This window comes from Leuciscus leuciscus (assembly GCF_965113295.1).
Source record: "Leuciscus leuciscus genome assembly, chromosome: 6".
Lineage (NCBI taxonomy): Eukaryota > Metazoa > Chordata > Actinopteri > Cypriniformes > Leuciscidae > Leuciscus > Leuciscus leuciscus.
This window is the reverse complement of record NC_138730.1, coordinates 23,212,691-23,237,497: the sequence shown is the minus strand read 5'-3', so window position 1 is coordinate 23,237,497 and position 24,807 is coordinate 23,212,691. Positions and strand designations below refer to the sequence as shown.

Sequence of the window (24,807 nt, the reverse complement as noted above, 5' to 3'; positions counted from 1 at the left end):
AAATAAAAATATGCACTTATTATGCACTTATATTATAGCCTACTTGTTCAGCATGGGTAATTTCAACCTAAAAATAAGGTGATTTCAAAGCAGCATATTGATGGTAATTGTGGTATTATTATTATAAATTATGATTTTGTTTATTTTTAATTTCTGCACTTAATTTGCAGTTCTAAGTTACATGGAAAAAGCTACATATGAGGATTTTCGTCTCCAGTCTTTAATAAAAATTGAAGGACGGTTATCCCCCTAAATGTTTATTAAAAGGTGGAGATGAAAAAAGGCTCAATTGATTATAATTTTTTTTTTTTAATTTTTACATGTCCTTGTGTGCTGCTAGGAAGAGGTTTCAGGACCTTGGACAGGACCCACTCAGTAGCTGAGATCACAGTTAGCTGTTCAACACTGATGGAGCCGTAATTAGTAGCTTAATGAAAATGTACAGTTCCAATTTAAGAATCATTTCCTCCAGATAAACAAGTGTACAGCCACATATGTTACACATTTTCTTCTGATATGCAATGCACTTTAGAGACAACAAGCCCTTTGATTTGTGAGCGGTGCATGATGGCCTACATTGTATATGACTAGGATTATTTTTCCAAAGCAAGTTTACAGACATGTCAGGTGCTTTTCATTCCTTTCTTTTTATATAAGAAACGTCTATTAAAACATGTTTTGTTTCTATCAAGTGCACTTAAGCAAGCAGGTTGCTAATTTAGTGGTTAAATTAGTCTAGAAAAACAGAGGCATTAAATGTTCTTTTTTTAAAAAGACTTCATGTCCCTGAATTAAAACCAATTAACTTAATCAAAACGTAATTGAATGTTTTAATTTTGTGCCTCTGAAATGGTGGAGTATTTTAATTTAGGCCCGACAGACCTTTACTCAACGTCAGTGCCTCTGGGTGCATCTCAATCAGCTCCTTGCTTCGAGCTCATGAATCAGTATATCATGGACACAAATCCTTGCACTGGTAAAGACCCTGGCTCACTACACATTGGGACAGGTATTACTCCATTTCCTGCGACATGACTACGTACAACGTCAACATACAATGTTATAGAATATCACCGCTAGTATTAATCAAACACAGACAGGACCTATCTTTTTATTTATGCTGTTCAAACACATTGTTCTGTTACATATCCTTAGAACATTTCAGCCAACTTATCAATTATAAATGTTAACTAGATGCGTTTTCTGCCTGTCTAGTGATAGGCTGACACATAATACAAAAACAGTTTGTCTTTTCAAATCTTCTATCGTGTGTCATTATATATTTATTGAATTGACTCTTCGTGATTCAGAAATGTGGCATAATTTACATTAAGGGAGCAGTGGCCATCGATGCTCACTGGTTTTTGCGGTGCATTGTGGGATTTTTCAGGGAGCGAACGTTCCAGTGCACTGAAAGTATTTTACGATTGAACCAGCCCTTAAAATGGCAGACTCTGATCAGTGCCCTGACTACTGAACTAAGGAGCTGATTGAGACGCATCCTCTGTATTTCCAATATTAGTTCCAGCTGTCCGTAGCATTTGCCATGTTTGATCTAGCATTAGCACATCTGATTTACATGAATCCTATCTGTTAGCGGTGAGCCTAAGAGAGCGTCTTGGTATGCACAGCACACGCCAGATGACATCTCTGCTCAGGTGAGATAAAGCTTTCTCTTTTAAGTTGAGCAGATATGGGCATTGACTTTCATAGAGAAAATAGAACTGTTACTGACGACTCTCATTAGCATTTCTATTCATGAGTGTTATGACTATGGCAACGTGACCTTGGCGTGCAGAGTGCACTTAAAACGTGCTCTAAACGACTCCTGTCTGCCACTGAAAATACCTCACTAAATGTCATAATAATGGCTGTCCATGGGGCAATTAAATTGGCCATTCATTTTGGCAGTGCTGTCAGACGTCTCATTTTAATATCCTGCTTTTTCGAGAGCGCTAAACGTGTGCCTTTGTGTGTGCTCACGGATTCATTAAAAAATCCTCCGGGATGGCCATCAGTGTTCGTTAAAAACCAGATTAATGTGGCCGCTTACACAAAGGGCTACGGCTTTTTATGGAAGGCCCCGAACCACGACAATGACCACTTCCTGATAACGAGTCAAGTACCATGATAGAAAATTGTCGACTTAAAAGCCAAAATTGCAATATGAATGTTATGAAAGCCCCATTAGCTGACAGACATCCATATCATGGATGTCAAAGTCATATGCTGTACCTGCTGGAGCTTTTAGTCACGCCTTAAAAGAGAAGTCTTGGGAAAATTTGGGAGTATTTATAATCCAGTAATAGTCTGCGATTACATGTGGTGCTTACCAAGATGTTGACCTCATGACATATGCTACTGATGCAAATGCTTATATAAATGGTTACAAAGTAGAGGGTTAAATCGTAGTTGATCGTTGTTGATCCGGGATCCATACGGACCAGGGCCCATGATTCAGCGGATTAATTGCAAAGTTTAACTGTCATAGATTGAAAGTTTATAATTTGCACGTGTTTTGTCTTGTCAATTCACACATTCACAAATTCAAGTTTAAAGGGATAGTTCACCCCAAAATAAACATTTTGTCATTACTTACTGACACTAAAGTTGTTCCAGACCTGTATGATTTTTTTTTCTTCTGTTGAACACAAAGATATTTTAAAGAATGTTGGTAACCAGACCAGTTAACAGTAGCCTTTGACTTCCATAGAATAAATAATATAATATGAGGGTGAAGAACAACATGAGGTCTATTTTGAGAAACCTTTCCTTTAAAAGGGTCATATGATGCAATTTCTTGTTTTCCTTTTCTTTAGTGTGTTATGTAGCTGATTGTGCATGTATAAGTTCTGCAGAGTTACAAAGCTCAAAGTTTCAAACCCAAAGAGATATTGTTTGTAAAAGTTAACGCTCAGCCACGCCTTCCTAAAACACTTCATTCAAACATGCCCCCACAAATCTACGTCAGTATGTGGGGGCAGAGGGTCAAAACACCGCCCAAATGTATACGCAAAGAAAGAAGGCCTAACTTTTGTTCTCGCTGTATTATTGTTGCCGCCATGTCGTGGAGACGCTGTGTTTTTTCTAAGAATTTGCTACTGACTATTCAAACGGCAGTTTTGAGCAGTATAGAGGAGCGCTTGTTTGACGTTTCTACGAACACAAATGCAGACATGGTTTTATGTTGACATAGTGTTCTCCCCCGTAGCGTGGCGCGACGCGTAAAAAGACAGTTTAAGTCATTATAATCAGTAATTATATCCCCAATAAAATAAAACCTTACCAATCTGATACGTTCTGGTCCAGTCGCGCTGGCAAAGTTGATCAATCGGCTTGGACATCTGCATTTTCTAGATCAGATTCAGGTTTGAATTGATAAGGTAGTACCCGACATTATCACCTGTCATTATTGCTTTGGGAGCTGATGTTCCAAATATGGTAAGGGGCGTGACATTTCCATCACAGGCTTAAGGTATTCGGGCCAATCACAATGCACTGAATCGCTGGCTTTTCAGAACGACGAGCTTTGTAAAAATCTACGCGTTTCAGATTGGCGGGGCATAGATGAGCAACAATAATGTACGTTATGTGTAAAATAATGCCTTTTTTTAACCTAAAACCGTGTAAACACATTGCATTAAACCAAAGACACAAAATAAAGTTATTTTTAGAACTGTCTGTCATATGACCCCTTTAAACTTTTGCACCACAAGAAGATGCAATAGAGAATTCAATTCACTCATGCGCTGCACAGCCGCACACAAAGAGAGGAGGTTTCAGATACTGCTTGAACACAGAATTGATTCCTTTTTCGCATATTCTTGTGCTTGAAAGGACACATACACACAATATTATGTCAAAATACCCCCCTCGGCAAGTATTCTCGTGAACACAGTCGGTTTTATAAGTGAATATAAATAGTTGAGAAAGAAATCGGATGTGTATCATTATATTGGATCCTTGCATTCGGTCTTAAAGTGACAGCAGCCTATAAATACCTGCTTCTGTCTATGTCATAAATGTTAATCAAACAATAAAACACAGTTTTAACAAAGATTAATCTATTTAATTTAGACAGTGAACACTTTAGTGTTACATTTAGGCCTAATTATTATATTTATGTACCTGAATACTACAGTTAGAGTTAGACCTTACTTTATTTGTAACTTTGTTAGATTGTATTTATCCATGCTTGTAATTAGTGTACTTGTTCTTATTTTATTTTACTGACTGTACACTTGTCTTTAAAACAATGATTGAACTTTATTAGTTAGGCTAGTAGTGACACTGTGACAATGGTCCGTTCCGTGACTCAAAAACATTAAAATCGTGAGTTTTGTGATCTGTTGAATAATACACATGCAGTGTGATTGCACAAGGGAGATATACCACTCTCTGTGAGCAAAACAAAATATTTTTTATCATTTTATGATATAATTTTTATAAAGTTTTAGCAGAATCCTTTTGTAGATCTGAAGATACCAGAATACAACAAAATAAAAATATTAGTCTTTTATTTTTTAAATTTTATTTTATGCTGTTGCATAAAAAAAAATTAAGTGTTTGAAAGGACATTGATGAGCCAGCAACCCTTCAGCTTGGGTTATCATACTGTCATCCACTCAGCTGGTTCATGACCCTAAGTCAATGATTATCCTAGGCACTAGTGAGAGGTATTAAGAAATCTGTTCACAAACACCCTGTTCAGACCCTTTGGACAGCATGGCTGGCCTCTCCTCTGGAACGCCCTGTTACCTTTCCATTAGTTTGAAATGACAAACATTAATACATAGATTTTCTCAGTTTGGTCCTAGTCTAGTCCAATACCGTCTCTTAAGAATTAGTCTAACTAGCACTTAGCCAACCAGTCTTATATTTCAGACCAATATTACTGACTGTAGGTATAATGACTAACTTTTAAGGCTAGTCTAATCAGTTTATGCAACCGTTTAAGGGCTTTAAAGGGACAGTTCACCCAAAAATTTAAATTCTGTCGTTATTTTTTCACCCTCATGTCGTTCCAAATCTGTATGACTTTTTTCCCCTCTGTGGAACACACTTTTTTTTTTTTTTTTTCTGTCATATAATAATTGTCAATGGGGTCCAGTGTTGTCTTGGACCCCATTGACTTTCTGTCACGGTAGGGATGAGTGCAAAAAGGTGCGAGGACTCAAGTGCAGGAGAATGGTTTATTTACAAAAAGAAAAACAAACACAAAACAAAACCCACGAGGGGGGAAAACATAACTAGCAAATATAAAACAAAACCAGAACATGAAACCAACTGCAGGATCACGGGGAACAGGAAACATTAGACAATACAACGATCCGACAAAGACTGCAAACACAAAGGAACTTATAAAAGGGACAAATCAGGCAGATAATGAGGGAACAGGTGGGACAAATGAAACCAATAATGAGATAACAAGGAGGGTGGGGTCAAAACCACATGTGCGACACGAGACAGGACAGGCATGTGACATTACCCCCTCCTTAAGGAGCGGCTACCAGATGCTCCACTAGGGACGGGAGGAACAGACCAGGGAGGGACGGGAGGGACAGACCAGGGAGGGACGGGAGGGACAGACCAGGGAGGGACGGGAGGGACAGACCAGGGAGGGACAGACCAGGGAGGGACGGGAGGGACAGACCAGGGAGGGACAGACAGTCCATCTGGCGGCCAGGGCGGAGACGACCCCCTCGGGCGGCCACGGCGGAGACGACCCCCTCGGGCGGCCACGGCGGAGACGACCCCCTCGGGCGGCCACGGCGGCCACGACCCCCTCGGGCGGCCACGACCCCCTCGGGCGGCCACGACCCCCTCGGGCGGCCACGGCGGAGACGACCCCTCGGGCGGCTCAGGAACAGACACCACCGGCTCAGGAACAGACACCACCGGCTCAGGAACAGACACCACCGGCTCGGCGGCGGCCATCTTGTCCGAAGACACAGGCTCGGCAGACGTGACGTGAAAAGGCTCGGCGTCGGCCAACTTGTCCGAAGATACAGGCTCGGCAGACGTGACGTGAACAGGCTCGGCGGCGGCCATCTTGTCCGAAGACCCAGGCTCGGCAGGCGTGATGTGAAAAGGCTCGGCGTCGGCCAACTTGTCCGAAGATACAGGCTCGGCAGACGTGACGTGAACAGGCTCGGTGGCGGCCATCTTGTCCGAAGACCCAGGCTCGGCAGGCGTGACGTGAACACTCTCGGCGGCGGCCATCTTGTCCGAAGACACAGGCTCGGCAGGCGTGACGTGAACAGGCTCGGCGGCGGCCATCTTGTCCGAAGACACAGGCTCGGCAGGCGTGACGTGAACAGGCTCGGCGGCGGCCATCTTGTCCGAAGACACAGGCTCAGGAATAGTCTCTGGATCGGCAGACGTCCTGTGCTTCCTCCACGCCTGCAGTACCGCCATTGCATAAAAAAGGAAGACCACTCTCTTGGCCGTGGCAGGACTGATGGTGGGCGACTCCGAGACGATCTCAGGGATGACAGCGGGCTGCTCGAAGGGGACGGCCTCCGGGACGACAGCGGGCTGCTCGGAGGGGACGGCCTCCGGGTCATTGGGGAGGCAGGAAGTCTTCCTCCTCCTCTGCCTCCGGACCACCGGACTCGGGACCACCGGAACTGGGACCACCGGACTCGGGACCACCAGACTCGGGACCACCGGAACTGTCACGGAGGAGGTCTTCCTTCTCCTCCTCCGTCTCAGGACCACCAGAGTCGGGTCCTCTGTCGCCCCTTCCTCCACCTCAGGATAGGTGGCAGATGGGCTGGAGCATTTCTTCCTCCTCCCTCTCCCCGAAGGGGTCATCGGAGGACTGGGGACTTGGGAGTTTGTGAGGTAAATGGGAGGTGGGCCAAGGGGCGGAAGACCACCCTCCCCTCCACGATGGTAAACATACCCCACAAACTGCCAGAATGACAATATCCCCAGCATTCCCATCTCCCAGGCAGGCACAGGCATATTAAGGCTGGTGTTAAAAATGTCCTTGAGCTCTGCGTCGCTGATGTTGAGCCCCTCCGCTACAACCACAAACTGGTGAGCAAACTCCTTTACGCTGGCATTGCCTTGTTGAAGCAAAAGGAGTTTGCTACACTGATCCACTTGTTGAGCGGAGGGGCAGGGAGATGGGAAAAGGAAGATGCCCATTTCTTCTGCTGAGTCCTCAGATGGTCGGTACGTTCTGTCACGGTAGGGATGAGTGCAAAAAGGTGCGAGGACTCAAGTGCAGGAGAATGGTTTATTTACAAAAAGAAAAACAAAACAAAACCCACGAGGGGGGAAAACATAACTAGCAAATATAAAACAAAACCAGAACATGAAACCAACTGCAGGATCACGGGGAACAGGAAACATTAGACAATACAACGATCCGACAAAGACTGTAAACACAAAGGAACTTATAAAAGGGACAAATCAGGCAGATAATGAGGGAACAACAGGTGGGACAAATGAAACCAATAATGAGATAACAAGGAGGGTGGGGTCAAAACAGAGACAGGAACACAAACACCACATGTGTTACACGAGACAGGACAGGCATGTGACACTTTCGTTGTATGGACAAAAATATTCTTTAGTATGTCTTTAATGAATGTTTAATACCTTTTTAATCAAAATAATGCGAAGCATGTGTGAACATGGTTGGTCAAAAGAATATTAGCAGGCCTCTCATAGATGCCTAGCCAATGATCAGTCGTGCTTTTCTGCGTGAATAAACCCCCCTTTCAGTCTTTACATTGTCTGAAAATTGAATAGAAGCTTCAGGAGACCTTTAGCTGAGCAAGATGATGTTGATGCCAAATGATCCGTATTGCTCTCTATAATTATGTTACAGGACTAAATGATATTCTGGGCTTGTGCTGAACATTGCTGGGCTGCTGGAGTGCTGTGGCTTCATTGCAGCTATGGAGGATCAATTCCTGTATTGATTTCAGGCAAAAAGACTAGGCAAGAATCTCTGTAGATTGTGTTTAACTATTCCGCCTTAGGGAGGGAGGGGGTTGTGTTATGAAAGATGAAGTGTGCTTTGGAAAGGGGTCAAGTTGCCTACATTGAGATCATTGCATAAATGCTTTTAGTTATGAATTTGCATCCCTTTCTGCATCTGGATGATGTTTCATTAGTATTAATTGTAGTGGAGAACACACAAACTCATTTAGACAGAGACAAAAGCTTGCTTTTAGTGGACTCTATGTTCTGGGTTGCTGTGATTTTTAAATTTAACATTTAAAAGTGCCATTTAAAAGTTCAACATTGAAACTCACATTGGGGATCAAAATCGAATTTAAAACTTTACATAAACAAGGTTTTAGGGCTTTAAAAAATGTAAAACAAAGAAATGTTATTAAATAAATAAGAATGAATAAAATAATATATATTTCAGATATCTAAGAGTAACAATAAAAAGCAAATTTGTGACCATGCAAATCTTTGAACAGATGGTCATTATATATATATATATATATATATATATATATATATATATATATATATATATATATATATGACTGACATCAGATGACATCATTCCCTGTCATTTGATCATATTCACTGTTCTTTTTCTGGATAGGGAGCAGATTTTGCTTACTTTGGCAGGAAAAAGCCAGTATTGATTTGTTGTCTCAGTGGATCTCTATGACCAGCAGAGAGTGATAAAGCCAGTCTCCAGAGCTCTCCCTGTGGAAATGAAACACAGCACATCACATGCAGCTCAAAATGCATTCTCTTTCTAGCCAAAGCCTGGCATGTTTTAATGAAATGTATGCACTTGCTCTTCAGTATGCGATTCTGCTGTGATTTCATTCTGTTGAATTTTTCAGCTTTTTTTTTTTTTTAACTCAATGCTGTGGTATTTTGAGAGGAGATGCCTACCTCACAGATGAAACTCGAACCTTGCTGACATTTTAAAACAGGCTTTATTTCAAGCGACAAAGCGATATAGCCTCTTGTGAACAGAGTTCAATCTCATGAAGGCTTACTGTATATATGGTAAAAGAAACCCATAAAATCTCACAATTACCTTACAACCTTTACAAGTGAATACACAAAAAGCAATAACTACGCATAGTAACCCTCTTTTTGGTCATAAACGTGGGCCCACACTTTCATTTCCATCTTTGTTCCACTAAAAGCCTATTTTGGCATGAAATAGACTGATTTCCATCTAGAGCTTGTTCAACTGTCACAGAGGGACTTTAGAAGAGATATTGATCTCTTCTTATATAGATTTTTTCTTCTTATAGATGTGTTTCCCCTTACACAATATTGATCTAATTGGCAAAGGTAAACAATGTTTTTCATTGCTTACAAGACACAGCCGTCACTCCAAAAACATTGCCATCCTGAACATTCAAGGCATATTTCTGTACTGGCCTTTATTAAGTGTTCTTTATTTATAATTTAAACGTGTTTGTTTATCCCTTTCGGCTCTGTATGGACTGTGTGCCACTTGCCGTCCATTTTCAAATCTGTTCATCTGCAACTGGTCAAACAAGGCTTAACTCGCACATTATTACTTCTGCTTCTCATACTGAGCCTATTATAGCAAATAAACAGTAGCTTGACTGACTCAGTTATCAGCAGTCCCAGCAAGGGAACAATACTGTGCAATCCTCATGTTTTTGTCATGTCTCTGAAATGAATGAAAACAAAGAATTTCCTTTAAACAATACTATTTAAGATTATAAATTCCATCTAGTTCAAGCTGTGCTAAAAATAGCCAAACTAATTGCTAACAAAGTCCCTTTCAAGGAAATTTTGTTCACTCGGCGGCCATATTTGCAACACCTCCAGGCAGCTATTTTGGGCATAGACCAAGTCCTATCTATTTGAATAGGGTAATCCTGGAATCTCAAAAACTGCTTGCCGAGCTAACAATTAAATAACATAATTTCAAATCGGCAACAACATCTGACATTATCTGACATCATAAATGTCATATTCATCATAGTGTTAAAAAAGCGTATTTTACAGACTAGTCGAGCCAATGCGCATGTGCAGTCCTAAGCACGAATCTCAGGTTTCTATGGGAACTGGCGCTTCTAGAGGCAGCTGCGGTGGGATGCATTCCGCCATATGCGTTGCAGTTTCTCCCATTCATAAGTAATAGGAATGCACTGTCTGTGTATATCTATATTCCCAGCTAACAGGGAACATTTTCAGTACTTTGGCTAGCGTTTTGGCAAAGTTCTCTCATAATTAGGAGAAAACATTCGTCCAGTAACATTAATAGATTGTTTTAAAGTTATATGATCTTTAATAATTTTCTCAAAACGATAGCACAAAAGCATTCAAATCTGGACGTTTTGAACATTCAAAGGAAATTCAGAAATAACGTTTATGTTAGCTGGGTACAGACTATCCTCTCCGAGCAAGTTTTTCTTTTGAAAGTGAAACTGATTTGTCAAACGCATTATTCAACGGTTCAGTATTTCTTAAGTATTCGCCGTTTTGCAAATACAGGACTTCTGTATTAATATTATTGTAATATGGTTACAGTGTTCGTCTTGTTGCCAGGCCAGTTGTTTCGTACATTGTTACAGGTACGGTCACATACACTTCTCGTCTGGTGTGCAACTGGCTTAACAAAATGCAGTAAACGCTAAACTATTTTGTGCTACAATGTGTTCATGATGACATAATATGATAGCAAATACTAGTTTGCATCATCAAGCAGCATAAATTAACAAAAACTACTGAAATGAACTAAAATAACGAGGCAACACCGGAAACATTACACATTCAAGTTCAAAATGGCCGCCCTACTCTTGCGTTAAAACAAAAAAAGGAAAGAATACTACAAATTAAAAACGGAATAAATTCCGCGGGTGTAGTCTTTGCACTTCTTTGTTTTAGGAATTAGGTCTCCTCTGATGGAGTAGAATGGACTACACTGGATGCAAGCGACGCAACACGACTGAAGACAGTAGAAACCATCATAATTAGTGATGCTGTCTACACTGGATGTAGCCTTGTTTATACTTTCGCCTGGCCAGCGCGAGTCTCCGCAGACTACGCGCGCACCTCCCCAAACGGGCGAGGCGTTTATACTTGACGCGCTTGCCGTTGTACTATTCTTTGAAACGATAGGGGGCGACTCAAGTAATTGTCCTCTAAATCATCAGGAATCAGCGGTTAGAAGAAGAAGCTATACACACGTGACACTGTTTATTTTAGTACACGCGCCACCAATACCATTGTGTAAAACCCAGTAAACCCTGAGATTATTACTAGTGACAATAAAACAAAATATATGGATATGAGAATGTGTATACAATATAAATAAATGAACAATCTCTTATATTTTCTAATTTCACTAAACATTTCATTAAGTTTCGTGAACATTTTTATTAAACATGGACCTTTATGTTCATTAAAAATACTTTTTATGCTATTGTATGCTCATTTGTTAAATGTAAGCAACTAATTTAGACGTGCAAACTGGGTGCCGGTGTGGTGAGAAGTTCGAGCTCGGCCAGATTCGGCTCGAAGTCGTTCATCTTCGGATGCGGCGCCGCGCGCGTTGTTACAAAAAATGTCCCAACTTGCGAACCCAACGCGCACGACCGCCCACACCGCAATGACGTCATTTTTGCCGCGTGCACCTTCGCGCTCGTGCGGACGCGTCGAGTATAAACAAGGCTTGTGGCCTTTTATTACACCTTTATTAAAATGACTATCTTTTATTTGCAGACATATTATTCAGGTAAGATTATAAAATAATGTTAACTTAAGTCAATATTAGATGTCCATGATTTTATTTATTCGAGTAGCCGTGTAATACGCATTAGTCAGCCATTCATCATCCAGCATTGGTGTTTTGCCGTGGTTTATTTTGCGATAATGGCCGGCTCAATGTTCATATTATTTCTGCTGCATGCTTGCCATAGTTGTTGCCCTATGTTTTGAGGTTTGAAAACAAATGTAGAAATACTTTCATGATCGATCATTGCTGTCATTTTCAAGTACTTGTGTGTCTTTGCTCATCCCTACTTGTAGAATAGAATTATAATAAAAAAATAAAAATATGAAAGTTTCATGCAAGACCTACCTTTCCAGCTCAGTGCTCTATACCCCCAACAAAACCAAGAAGGATTTACACATGCTACATATTAATAGTGTTATCAATAATTTATCTCTCCATGCTTCTAAGAGTGAATGGAAACAGCCTTGAAGGACTGTTTCCACCTTCTCACTATATTTGTTGTCAAACATGTTTCTTCACAAGTCATTCGGAAAGTTTTGTAGCGTAAAATGGCAAAAACAACATTGAGATTTGTTTAGGGAATGAATGGTGCATGACTGTAAACTGAATTAATTGGACAAATATTCACACAGATAACGCACAGTCACCACAGCGTCCAAGTGTCATGTCAGTGTCCTCTTTTTGGGTGAAGGTTTTTCTGACACCTGGCTTACGGGCTAGAATGCCAAAGTAGCTTATTTCAATTTGCTCCTGGCCTCCTGTTCTGGCCTTTGTCAGATAGTGTTTCAGCACAGTGAAATGACTGTGGACATGGTATTCTTTTACACTACGAAGAGCATGAAATTGGTATTAGTGTGATGGTAATGGTTGCTTTTCCCTCACTTGTTCTCCTCTCTCTCTGTAAACTGCCTGTTAATTGTGTTTGCCATTAAAAGATCCCACACTGGTGCCTGCCTTCAGCTCCTCGAGTGTGGTGGGGTGATTTGACTGGCAGGCGTGAAGGTGCCGTGCGGTGCGTATTTGAAAGGAAGGTTGCTCCTGAATCAAATGATGATAGTCCCCATCATGGCTCTCATTTCACACTTTACTGTTTCAGTCGGACCCCTCTTTATTGGCCCCGCTGCACTGGCGTTCTAATCAGTGTTGTCACAGACGGCTTTGAAGGACCTTGGCTTGAATATGCTTGCTTTGTAGTTCATATCAATGATTTAAAATGCTGTCATGTTTGTGGAACACAACTGCATGATTATCTTAGCTTTTTCTTCATTCATGCTGTAAAACTAGTCATATTATTCAGTGTTGGAGAATGTTTCTTTAATATGTAATTTGTTGCAATATTGAGTTAATCTGGGGGAAAAGAAACGTGTTTTAAAGAGTAATGTATTACAGTAAGTTACTTTTCCATTACATCTAAATGAATGAGAGTGGAGTTGCTTTGGAGATGTTCAGCTTGCAGGCATTTTTTATACTGGAAGTGCTTTTTTTGCAGTGTTTATCCCCAAAAATCATTTGCATACCATGATATATTGGGTATGTCACGTGTGTATATATATATTTCTTTTTTTTTTACAGTCTATGATATATATATATATATATATATATATATATATATATTTTTTTTACATAACTATAACTATATTTACACAGAACTCATATGGAACAATGTACAATGTCGCTATCTAAGGACAACTTTGATTCCAACATCAGGAGGGGGAAAAATTAATGTGCACTTTAATTTGTGAAAAATAACTGGGCTATTATGATGTAAATTCTAGTTACTTTACTAATAATATTCTGATCAATAATCGGTAACACTTTATTTTACAATGTCCCTGATACACATTTTACATGTACAGTAGTTACTATAGTAATAACAGTCAATTATGCATAGTTACATGCAACTAAACCAAACCTTAACCCTAACCCTAATTAGATAGTAAGTACATATAGTTAATTATTATTACTTAGTACTTAATTGTATAATTGCACTGCAACAAGGACACCTTAAAATAAAATGTAATCCAATAATCTAATGAAAATAATGATCTGATTTTAACATGCATCAATTGTAATAGCATAATACCATAGAATGGTGCAATATTAATTGCATTCCAGAGACAGCAACTTAGTGTGTAGAACCATTACAGCAGTCATATGTTTACTTTAGCCTAAAGTTTATTTGTTCTGCATTCATTGAATTTCTTTTTACACATCATACCATAATGATCTTGCATTGATTGGTCCTTTGAACTTTTAACACATTTCTTTATTTATAACTTTACTTCAGAGTATCCTCGCCTTGAACCCACGGGTGAAGACTTATGCAAATCTCCATTCCACTGCCTCTAAGAAGAATGAGAAGAAGCACTGGAAGAGAAACCCAGAGAGGAGCTGTGATGTGAGTATTGTTAAAATAAATACAATTAATTAAAAGACAATCTCTTCTCATGGGTTGTCTGAAATAACTCACTTTTCCAAAACTCACATATATTGCTGCCTTTGAGTTTTACATTAAATATAAACAGCCAATGGGAAGAAAAGCCCTTGTCATGGCATTCCAAACTTGCATGTCTTTCATTGTTTGTGAAATGTTTACATGATGTTTGTCAGTGCGTTATGGTTATAAAGTACTTCTGAAAATTAGAGGTAAAAGAAAAATAACTATAAGCCATCGATATGTTAGGGCAGGTTCTCTGAATCTCCTGGAAGCTGTAGCCCTCATATCCTCTTCTGTGAGCAAACTTCGTCCCAGTTTACTGATGATAATGAGTACTCTGTGATGTAGTTTATGGTGTGGTGATTCAATGATTATGTCGGTGATGGCTGTGATGATATTACTCTGATGAGCAGTAATAGGGCCGAAGATTATAATTCTATAATTAGTTCCAGCAGCCTAGTTTGTCCAATTATTGTAGAGATTCAAATTTTTACTCTTTTTGCCCTTTTGCTTACAATTTGTCAGTGAGTAATTCTTTAGCACTCATCAGAAAACTGCAGCAAAAGCCTAAAGGAGACATTATGAAAATGCATCATAAGCAGATGCCCCCCTCCCCCCCAAATCCCCCAAGTGGATTAAAAATTCCAAATTTCCTCTCAATTATTATCATATCCTGTGAGTCCTGTGAGTCGAGGCTCATAAGCATATTCAAATGTTCATTTTAAATGCTTTTTCACCATGTGGCGACTGTGTTGATGAAATACCAAATCTTGTTTCCAGAGCTTGCATATTAATTAGCTGTTAAATTATACTACCAATTCCCAGCACTAAGCATTTTGTCTAATTAATAATAATAAAGCCCCCAAGATGTTGGATTAGACTAATCCTTTGCAGGGGAAAATGCTACACATAATTTCAAGAGAAAATGTCAATGGTTATCCCAGTCCCAACAATGCCTCAGTGTAATTGGAAATGTAATTATGTTTCATTTTACCACACAGATGAGTTTTAATACCACACAGAAGCTTTGAGATTAGTCTCCTGTGACACAGGTTTGACCAAGGTCAAGTATTTTTGCATTTGAAATGACAACACAAAAAACACCATGCTGAAGTTTCTGACAACAGATACTTCTCATTCTTCATCATACTAATATGATGATATGGTTGTTTGATCTGTTGACTAGATTTCACATCTAAGAGGAGACAGTTACATGTATCTTTACATATTATTTCCATATATGAGAGGAACAATTTATATTTTTCTCTACGCATCTTTTTTTTTTGTCTTCTATGTCCATCCTCTCTATTGTTATTTTTCATTGAACATTTTATATTTTAATCTTTCTAATGATGGTTTAAAAATTCCACGTTTCTTTGCTAATAGTCTGTTATTCTGTGAATTATTGTTAACTATTGATGGGTGATATACTGTTTTTATATCAAGGTAAATATCATCAATATTGTTATCGATAACAGTACTGATACCTCTATTAAATCGACAGTTTTGATACTTGATCTGAAAAACTGCAAAAAGTACTTGAAGATTGATCCACCCATCTCTATTGCTGACATGCAGTTGTATTATGGGCTGTTAACATATGTTATGCTCGTGATGGAGCAGTGTCGGATCGATCGTGAAGGGAGTGAAAACATGCTTCTACTTTAAAAAAACACGCACCTCTCTCCAGGCAAAACCACGCAACTATGCCTCTCCACACCGCTCAAATATTCTGATATCAAGTCAAAATTATACATAGTCAGATGTTTGAATGTGGTGAGGTTATTCTGTGAAATTTTTTGAGTGGTATCAATAATACCAGCAAATCCTTCTCGTGGCAATCAAGGCACACATTGAGGCACCGTTTGAAAAATGTAAAATGTGCAATGTAAAACAGACTGTATTCTGGATTTATCTCTTCTGAATCTGTATCTTGGCAGAGGTTTCTGCAACACAAGGTTGCCAGTGGAAGAAACAAATCCAGTGGAGGTTGAGGTTGAGGTTCATAAAAGAACTATATCAGAAACAGAATATCAGATGGCTCACTGGATTGGTTTCTTATTCACCACCCATCTGTGTTATAATAAAATGTAGTAACTCTCTCTCATGGCATAAATTAACTTAGTCTGTGAAATCGGGTTAGCCTCAATCTCAATCGTGTTGTGATTTTATTTTCTTGGCGCCTCAGCCGTATATATGTGCGGTGGAATTTTCTGGCTGCTCATCCCTTTGAATTTCATTAAATAGCTTAAGTCAGTTGTCACAATGGCTTCTGTGAAACTGTATTAGCTTATGGAATAAAGAAAACGTACTCGGTTACTAACGTAACCTCGGTTCTCTCTAGAAGAGGGAACGAGTACTGCGTAAGATATCTTACGCTAGGGGAAAATCCTTTTCCGCGAGATATTGAAGCCAAAAATTATCCTTAATTTTGTAATAATGCAAAACGCGTTGCAGCAGCAATGCAGACATAGGCGAGACAGCTCGCGCGCCTATTGGCTGCTCTGCGGCAACTGCAGCAGCCTATCGAGCGAGGCCTGGCGTGACGCCAGACCCAATCAGGGCACTTCGCGCCCGCTGCGTCACGTCCCGCCGAAATGGGCGTGGTCTAGGCCTATAAATATCGCTCGCAGGCAGCTATTATCTGGTTTTTCATCATCGAAGCAACCAGAGCGTGTGCATGCACGGCAAGATACGCAGTACTCGTTCCCTCTTCTAGAGAGAACCGAGGTTACGTTAGTAACCGAGTACGTTCTCTTACGAGAGGTCTCTCGTACTGCGTAAGATATCTTACGCTAGGGGACCCAATGTAAAACGCCGTGCATGCTGAGATCTGACACCAAAGACCCAAGGGCGAAAGCCCGGGGTACATATAGTGCACAATCACTCAGTGAACTCACAGAGAGTCCGGGAAGAAGGAGGGGTGCAGCCTCACTTTTCCACATAAAGTAGCGTCGAAGGGACGCGAATTTCATCATACAGACAGGGCGGGGTACGGCCTGAACTGATGGGAAAAAATGTGGGTCTTACACAGTTTGCCCAGCTTTAAACTGTCGAACATCGAGCTGTGCTCAGCAAACGCAGCATTCTGAGCTGAACGCATCAGGTCAGATAATACTGGTAGTTTAGACCGACAGCAGCCTGGCCTGCAGGGCGGGAACCTCTAGGTTATAAAACCTTATAAATGTAGACGGGGAGGCCCAGCCTGCCGCCATACAAATATCTTGCAAGGCAATCCCACTTGACCAGGCCCACGAAGAGGCCATGCCTCTCGTGGAATGCGCTCTGACACCCAAAGGGCACTGCATGCCCTTGGAGGCGTATGCCAGCGCTATAGCATCAACTATCCATCTGGATAGGCTCTGTTTCGACGCGGCTAGTCCCTTAGAACGTCCGCTAAACGAAACAAAGAGCTGTTCCGTCTGTCTGAAAACAGACGAGCGAGACACATAAGCTCGTAATGCCCTGACTGGGCAAAGGAGGCTCGCGTCTCTTTCCTCATCAGGGACCGGTAGGGCTGACAGAGAGATAATCTGCGCCCTAAACGGTGTGTTGAGGGATTTTGGAACATAACCGTGCTTAGGTTTGAGTATAACTTTTGAGTCATTGGGCCCAAACTCCATGCACGCCGCGCTCACAGAGAGCGCGTGCAGATCCCCTATGCGCTTCACTGAAGCGAGAGCCAGCAAAAACACTGTTTTGAAAGACAGGTGTTTTAAATCGATTGACTGCAAAGGCTCAAATGGCGCACCTTTCATGGCTTCCAGAACCGTAGAAAGGTCCCATACGGGGACTGAGGGAGGTCTGGGAGGATTCAGTCTCTTAGCTCCTCTAAGGAAGCGGATGACTAAATCGTTCCTTCCTATTGACTGACCAAGCGTTGTTTCTGAGAACGCTGCTATAGCCGCCACATAAACTTTGAGCGTGGAGGGGGCCCTGCCCCCATCCAACAGCTCTTGTAGGAAGGAAAGCACCTCCGTCACATCACAGTTTGTGGGTGACACACCACGGGCTGTGCACCAGCCCGAAAACACTGACCATTTCGAAGAATAGAGTCGTCTTGTAGACGGAGCTCTAGCCTGCGTGATCGTGTTTAATACTCCTTTAGGGAGTCCAACATGTACCCGTTGATGGCCCAGACATGAAGGGACCATAGTTCCGGGTGAGGATGCCAGATCGAGCCGCGGGCCTGTGAGAGGAGATCTCTCCTCACTGGTACCGGCCACGGGGCAGTACTTGCTAACTGCATCACGGCTGGGAACCAAGGTTGGTTTTTCCAGAACGGTGCTACCAGCAGTACTGAGCATCCTTCTTCCCTGATCCGTTCTATCACCTGAGGCAGGAGAGAGACGGGGGGAAAAGCATAGAGCGGGCGGCGGGGCCACACATGGGACAGCGCGCTCCTGCTCTTGGAGAAAAATTCTTGACAGTGAGCGTTTTCTTGAGACGCAAACAGGTCCACTTTCGCTCTGCCGAATTTCTTCCACAGCAGTTGGACTGTCTGTGGGTGTAGGGACCATTCGCCTGCCGGAACATTGTTCCTGGACAGTCTGTCTGGTCCTATATTCATGATCCCTGGCACGTGCGCTGCTCTGAGCGAGCGCAGGTTGCACTGAGCCCATACTAGGAGGCGTTCTGCCAGCCTGTACAGTTTCTCGGATCTGATGCCGCCCTGGCGATTTATGTAGGACACCACAGACATGTTGTCCGAACGGACCAAGACGTGGTGACCTTTTATTTGGGGACAAAAACGCGTCAGCGCGTTGTCTACTGCCAGCATTTCGAGGCAGTTTATGTGCAGGAGCTTCTCCCGTTCTGACCACTGGCCGAAGAACGGTCTGCCCTCGAGCAGCGCTCCCCATCCCGAGGTGGACGCGTCCGTGGACACCACTTTCACCCTCGAGGAAGTCCCCAGGCTTACACCTGATTGGTACCAGTCGTTCGCTTTCCAGGGTTTCAGAGCTGTAACGCATTTCTGATTGACCCTGAGGCGAAGCAAACCGGGTGCCCACGCTTCGCGTGGGACTCGCGCTTTCAGCCAAAACTGCAGCGGGCGCATGCGTAGCAGACCCAGCTGGAGCACTGACGATGCTGAGGCCATGAGACCTAGCATCTTCTGAAATCTTTTGAGCGGGACAGACGCGCCGCAGCGAAAAGAGTTCGCTGTGCGTCGAATGTCTACCGCGCGCTGTTGTGATAGTCGCGCTATCATGGATAGTGAGTCCAGTTCTGTGCCCAGGAAAGATATTTTCTGACTGGGTGACAGGGAGCTCTTCGCCCAATTGACACTCAGACCCAAATCCTCGAGGTGATCGAGTAAAATGGTCGTGTGTTCTATGAGCACTGCGCGAGATTGCGCTAGAATCAGCCAATCGTCCAAATAGTTCAGCACTCGCATGCCTCTCATTCTGAGGGGTGCGAGCGCCGCGTCCATGCACTTCGTAAATGTACGGGGTGCTAGGGACAAACCGAACGGCAGGACTGTGTACTGATATGCCTGGCCCTCGAAGGCGAATCTCAAATATCGCCTGTGACGTGACGCTATCTGTATTTGAAAATACGCGTCTTTCAGATCTATTGACACAAACCAATCTCCTTGGCGAATCTGCACAAGGATTTGCCTGGTCGTGAGCATCCTGAACTGTCGCTTCACAAGCACTTTGTTCAGCTGCCTTAGATCTAGTATGGGTCTGAGACCCCCGTCTTTTTTCGGTACCAGGAAGTATCTGCTGTATAGCCCTCCCTCGCTCTGATCTTGAGAGAGAGGTTCTATGGCCCCTTTGCTCAATAGTTTCGTCACTTCGGCTCGAAGTAGATGTGCTACTTCTGTTTTTACCGTGGTCTCGACGCGCGCCACATAGCGGCGAGGGCGTCGGCGAAACTGCAGCGAATAGCCTCTTTCTATAATGTTCAGCACCCATTTCGAAACCCCGGGTAGCTTTGCCCATGCGTCTGCATGGATAGCTAGGGGTCGAATACGAAGCGCGCTCCGCTCGCTCAGCGATGGAGAAGCTTCGGTGTGCTGTAACACAAGCGTGTCGCTCGTGACATTTGAGGCATGGGGCGCGCTGATGACAGCGGGCAGATTGCCCGCGCTCGACTCCTCTACGGTGGTTAACCGCGAGGGGGAGGGCTGGGCGGTTCCCGTGGGAACTGTCATGTCTATGTGTGGATGTGGGCGCGGGACAGCGGGCACATTTATCACACTGAAAGCATCGTTCGCTTGCGTGAAGCGAGTGCACTTTGGTTTCGTTTTTACAGAAACCGTGAGACATGCATAACGTGGTGTTAGTGGGCACTGGGTAGTGGGCACGTTCACCATGTTTGAAGCGCAACCGATCTGAGTCGGTTTTATGTGCGCGAGCCCTGTGTGACAGGCTGTGCTTATGTGTAGGGATGGGCACTGGGCAGTGGGCATTCTTACTACACACGAAACACCATCGGCCGTGGCCGGGACACCAGAAAACACACTCTTTTGGGGATTTATCTGGGTAGCCGTGAAAACGGCATTTGTGTGCAGGCAAGCGGGTGACAGAACCGACTTGTTGGCTGCAGAAAACACTGGAACAGTCACATTTTCTGGAACTGGACGAGCGAATAGCTTTGGTGTGAGTCCGGCCGCAGCGGGACTGGAACACCGTCGTTTTCCTAGCTGTGCTAGGACGACTTCGGGGCCTCGGGCTTCACCGTGATCCTAGGTCGCGAGCCGCGTCCTGCGGGGCGGCGACCGGATGAGCGGGAGCGCGGTCTCGCGCTTCTGGCCTGGCGGCGCTGTGAAGTGGAGGCAGTGGACGGTGGCTGTGGCTGTGAGCTCTGAGCAGACGGTTTCGCACGGCCTGCTGCAGAGCTGGAGCGCTTCGGGAGGAAGTGCTTCATGGCCTGAGACGCTTTCTGTACCTCTGCGAATCTCTCCGCGAAATCTTTGACGGAGGATCCAAAGAGGCCTGTGGCGGAAAGCGGGGCGTCGAGGAACGCGGTGCGTTCAGACTCGGCCATTTCCGAGAGCGTCAGCCAGAGATGTCTCTCAGACACGGTGAGAGAAGCCATAGTCCGTCCAATGGCTTGCGCTGCGGACTTAGTAGCACGAAGAGCGAGGTCCGTGGCACTCCTTAAGTCCGGCACACAGATCGCGTCAGGTCCTTCCTCATCCAGCTTACGGAGGAGATCGGCCTGGAAGATCTGGAGCGTTGCCATGGTGTGCAACGCTGACGCAGCTTGCCCGGCGGCGGAGAAAGCGCGGTGGAGCAAGCTCGACGTCGTGCGGCAAGCTTTAGAGGGCAGGGCCGGCTTAGCGCGCCGTCCAGCGGAGGGCGGGCATAAGTGGGCCGCTATCGCCTCTTCAACCGGCGGCAGCGAGAGGTATCCTCTGTTCTTGGCACCGTCAACGGCGGAGAATGCCAAAGAAACAGCAGGACGCACTCTAGCAGAATAGGGGGCGCTCCAGGACTTGGCGACTTCTTCGTGTAACTCAGGAAGAAAAGGCGCCGGTCTGGACACAGGCGAAGCGCGCTCCCCAGGCAGGAAAAATCCATCCAGCCGGTTGTGAGCGGGCTGCTCAGGCGAAGACCACTCGAGGCCGAGGCTCGCCGCGGCCTGTGCGAGTACTCGCATGAGTTCCGTCTCAATAGAAGCTCTCTTGCCTGACGAAGTGCGGGCAGGGGGTGCGGGGTCCTCAGAGCCCGCCCAATCCTCACTGCCTGACGCCAGGATAGAGCAGGAATCATCCTCTCCCAGCAGGGCTTCCTCATCCGCGATATCAACGGAAGCGGCGGCAGACGGCGGCCGCTGTCCGTCAGGAAGCGAAACAGAAGAAGCCGGGGAAGCAAGCGGGCGAACCGGCGAGCTTTGGCGGCTGAGGGAGGGTTCCGGGGCCCGCTGGGCACGGCGCTTTTTACGGCGCGACGCCGCGGCGGGCGGGGGAGCAGTCTCGGTGAAGACGGCTAGGCGAGTCCTCAGAGTCGCCATTGCCATCAGCTCGCAGTGAGGGCATCCGCCGTCAGCGAGCGCGAGAGCTGCATGTTCCTCACCCAGGCAGGAAACGCAGATCACGTGGCGGTCCCCGTCGCTGAGTGTGGCTCTGCACGAGCCGCAGGAAGGCATCTTTAAAAAGACGCTAGCTCTTTTAGAAATGTGTGTCGCGGCGGCGACACACACACACAGAAATACAGTGCAAATAAAAGAGAAGGATATAAGCGCCGGAAAGCGCAGCAGGAAGGCAGGAAGGCGGCGCGGCCAGCGACTTCAGTGACTCGTCCCGCTGAAGGTGCTCTCTCTCGACGGCGCGGCTTCTAATCCAGCTCCAGCGATGCGTGTGCTTCGCTTGAAGGATGAAAAATCAGATAATAGCTGCCTGCGAGCGATATTTATAGGCCTAGACCACGCCCATTTCGGCGGGACGTGACGCAGCGGGCGCGAAGTGCCCTGATTGGGTCTGGCGTCACGCCAGGCCTCGCTCGATAGGCTGCTGCAGTTGCCGCAGAGCAGCCAATAGGCGCGCGAGCTGTCTCGCCTATGTCTGCATTGCTGCTGCAACGCGTTTTGCATTATTACAAAATTAAGGATAATTTTTGGCTTCAATATCTCGCGGAAAAGGATTTTCCCCTAGCGTAAGATATCTTACGCAGTACGAGAGACCTCTCGTAAGAGAACAGCTTAAGCAGCTTGAACTTTGCTTCCTAAAAAGGGAGGGGTGGGGGAATCCTCTTTAATGTTTCACTGATAATGTCAGCCATGTCATGTTATAGTGTTAAATGGCACCAATTAATCCTTCCGTTTTAAAGTAGAAACTCATAAATCTTTAAAAGCAGGATAATCTCTGAACAGTCTACTCGACGGCGTAATCCTACAGTGTGGTCATATTTAAATCTACAGCATACAGAATCTTTGTGATTTAAGGATAGTTATATTTCTCCCCTTATAACAGCAGTGGTCAATATAATCAGAATATTTGGCATGTTTCATAAGTAATAATTCAGGGTGCAAATTACAATGAGATTTTGGTCTAGCCCTTTATTTTATGAAGTCAAAACAAAAGGTTGATCTTAAAACGCTAGGCAGTTTTAATTCTTCATATTATATTAGAGACATTTCAGAGCCAGAATGCTTATTTTAAACTGCCGCAAAACGGATAGAAGCTTGTGTGCTTTCCCAAAATATTATATAGGCCTATGTTATTATGGTAACACTTTATAATAAAGTTTCATTTGTTAAAATAAGTTAACTACATTATTATAATGAACTGCCCACCTGGAAGGTGGAGGGTTTCAGAGGAATTCTGAAAGTGCTCTGCAAACTGCTATAGCAAACTCTAACCAGCTATTTAAATGTTGAGCAGCAAGCTCATTGGCTGCAGATGCGACATGAACCAATCAGCTTTCGCCATGTAGTAAAAGATCTAGAGCCATCTAGAGTTTCATGATATAACTATTTTACCCAAAAATGAAAATTCTGTCATCATTTGCTCACCCTCATATCGTTCCAAGTTCCAAAACGGTATGATTTTCTTTCTTCTGTGGAACATAGAAGATTTCTGAGTGTTTTTTTTCCACTGGTCTCCAAAACTGTCTGGTTTCTTCAGCATTCTTCAAAATACCTTCTATTGTGTTCCTCAGAAGAAAGTAAGTCTTACAGGTGTTGTAATGATGAACATTTTAATTTATGATAACCTAAACAAAGAGTAAAACAATCATAAATCGTTTCGTATTTATTGTATGAAAAGTGTTTATTCGCAGATGTCCCTCATTCTTAAAATGAAATTAGCCTTAGCATTACAAAAGTGCTCTTGAAAAGTACATATAGAGTTACTTTAATAGTGTCAACCTCAATGTAATAAATCCACTGTATGATTGACACACTGACATAAATGTAGACATTTTCATGTTCAAAACACTTTGTCCCAACAATGTCTCTGTGTGTTTTTCACTCCCACAGTCTTGTGTGAATTTGGAGAACAACTTCGATGACATCAAGCACACGACTTTGAGCGAGCGTGGGGCACTTCGGGAAGCGCTGAGGTAAGCAGGTCTCCATGGCAACAGTCACAGTCAATGCAAAGAGAAGTTTCGGGTGGGCAGCCGAAGGAACGTGTGTGCATGTGTGTGCCGTTTCGTGGGGTGAGGACGAGTATAGCGTCGTAAGTCATTCTTCATTATTGAGGGAATAGAGGGGTGTACATGCAGCACTTGGCTCTGCTTTTCTCAGGGATTAATTTGTCGGAGGGAAGCCTCCCTCTGGGCTCTGCCTTGACTCTTCAACCCTGCAGTAGATGCTAAGGCTCAGTGCACAGTGAAAAATGTAAATGTAAATTTGTTAGTTGACCTCTGGTGTAGCTCTCAGATTGCAGTCTTAAAAACAATGCAAATGAAAAAGATTTAAGCCTTATAAATAATCTTGATCTAAAATATATTAAGTATGACATACATTTTTGCACCCATGTTAACAGGTTGCAGCAAAATAGCATGTAGCATGTTGTGTGGCAGAAGTGTCGTGCTGCAAGTAGTGTTTAGGCACTGAGCCTATTTTTTGCTCTAGATATCTGTTTGTCAATATAAAGAATGAACTATTCATTCATTATTTAAAACGGACATATTTTGGGTTTGTTACGAATACATTTCAATGATTAAGTTATATATAATCTACAATTTGGCCTTGGGTTTCA

General features: G+C 43.6%; 1 protein-coding gene across 5 annotated transcripts in view; it reads left to right on the top strand.

The window, feature by feature from the left end:
* The window catches only part of dpydb (dihydropyrimidine dehydrogenase b), a 144,777-nt gene that overhangs the window by 564 nt on the left and 119,406 nt on the right, over positions 1 to 24,807 (top strand). For 4 of the 5 annotated variants that reach the window (XM_082172759.1, XM_082172762.1, XM_082172761.1 and 1 more), the window contains exons 2-3: positions 14,001 to 14,111; positions 24,081 to 24,163. In XM_082172759.1, coding sequence (XP_082028885.1) covers positions 14,001 to 14,111; positions 24,081 to 24,163 — 194 coding nt within the window. Of the gene's footprint in view, positions 1 to 14,000; positions 14,112 to 24,080; positions 24,164 to 24,199; positions 24,283 to 24,807 lie in introns of those variants that run through there. The other variant, XM_082172760.1, reaches the window with a different exon arrangement.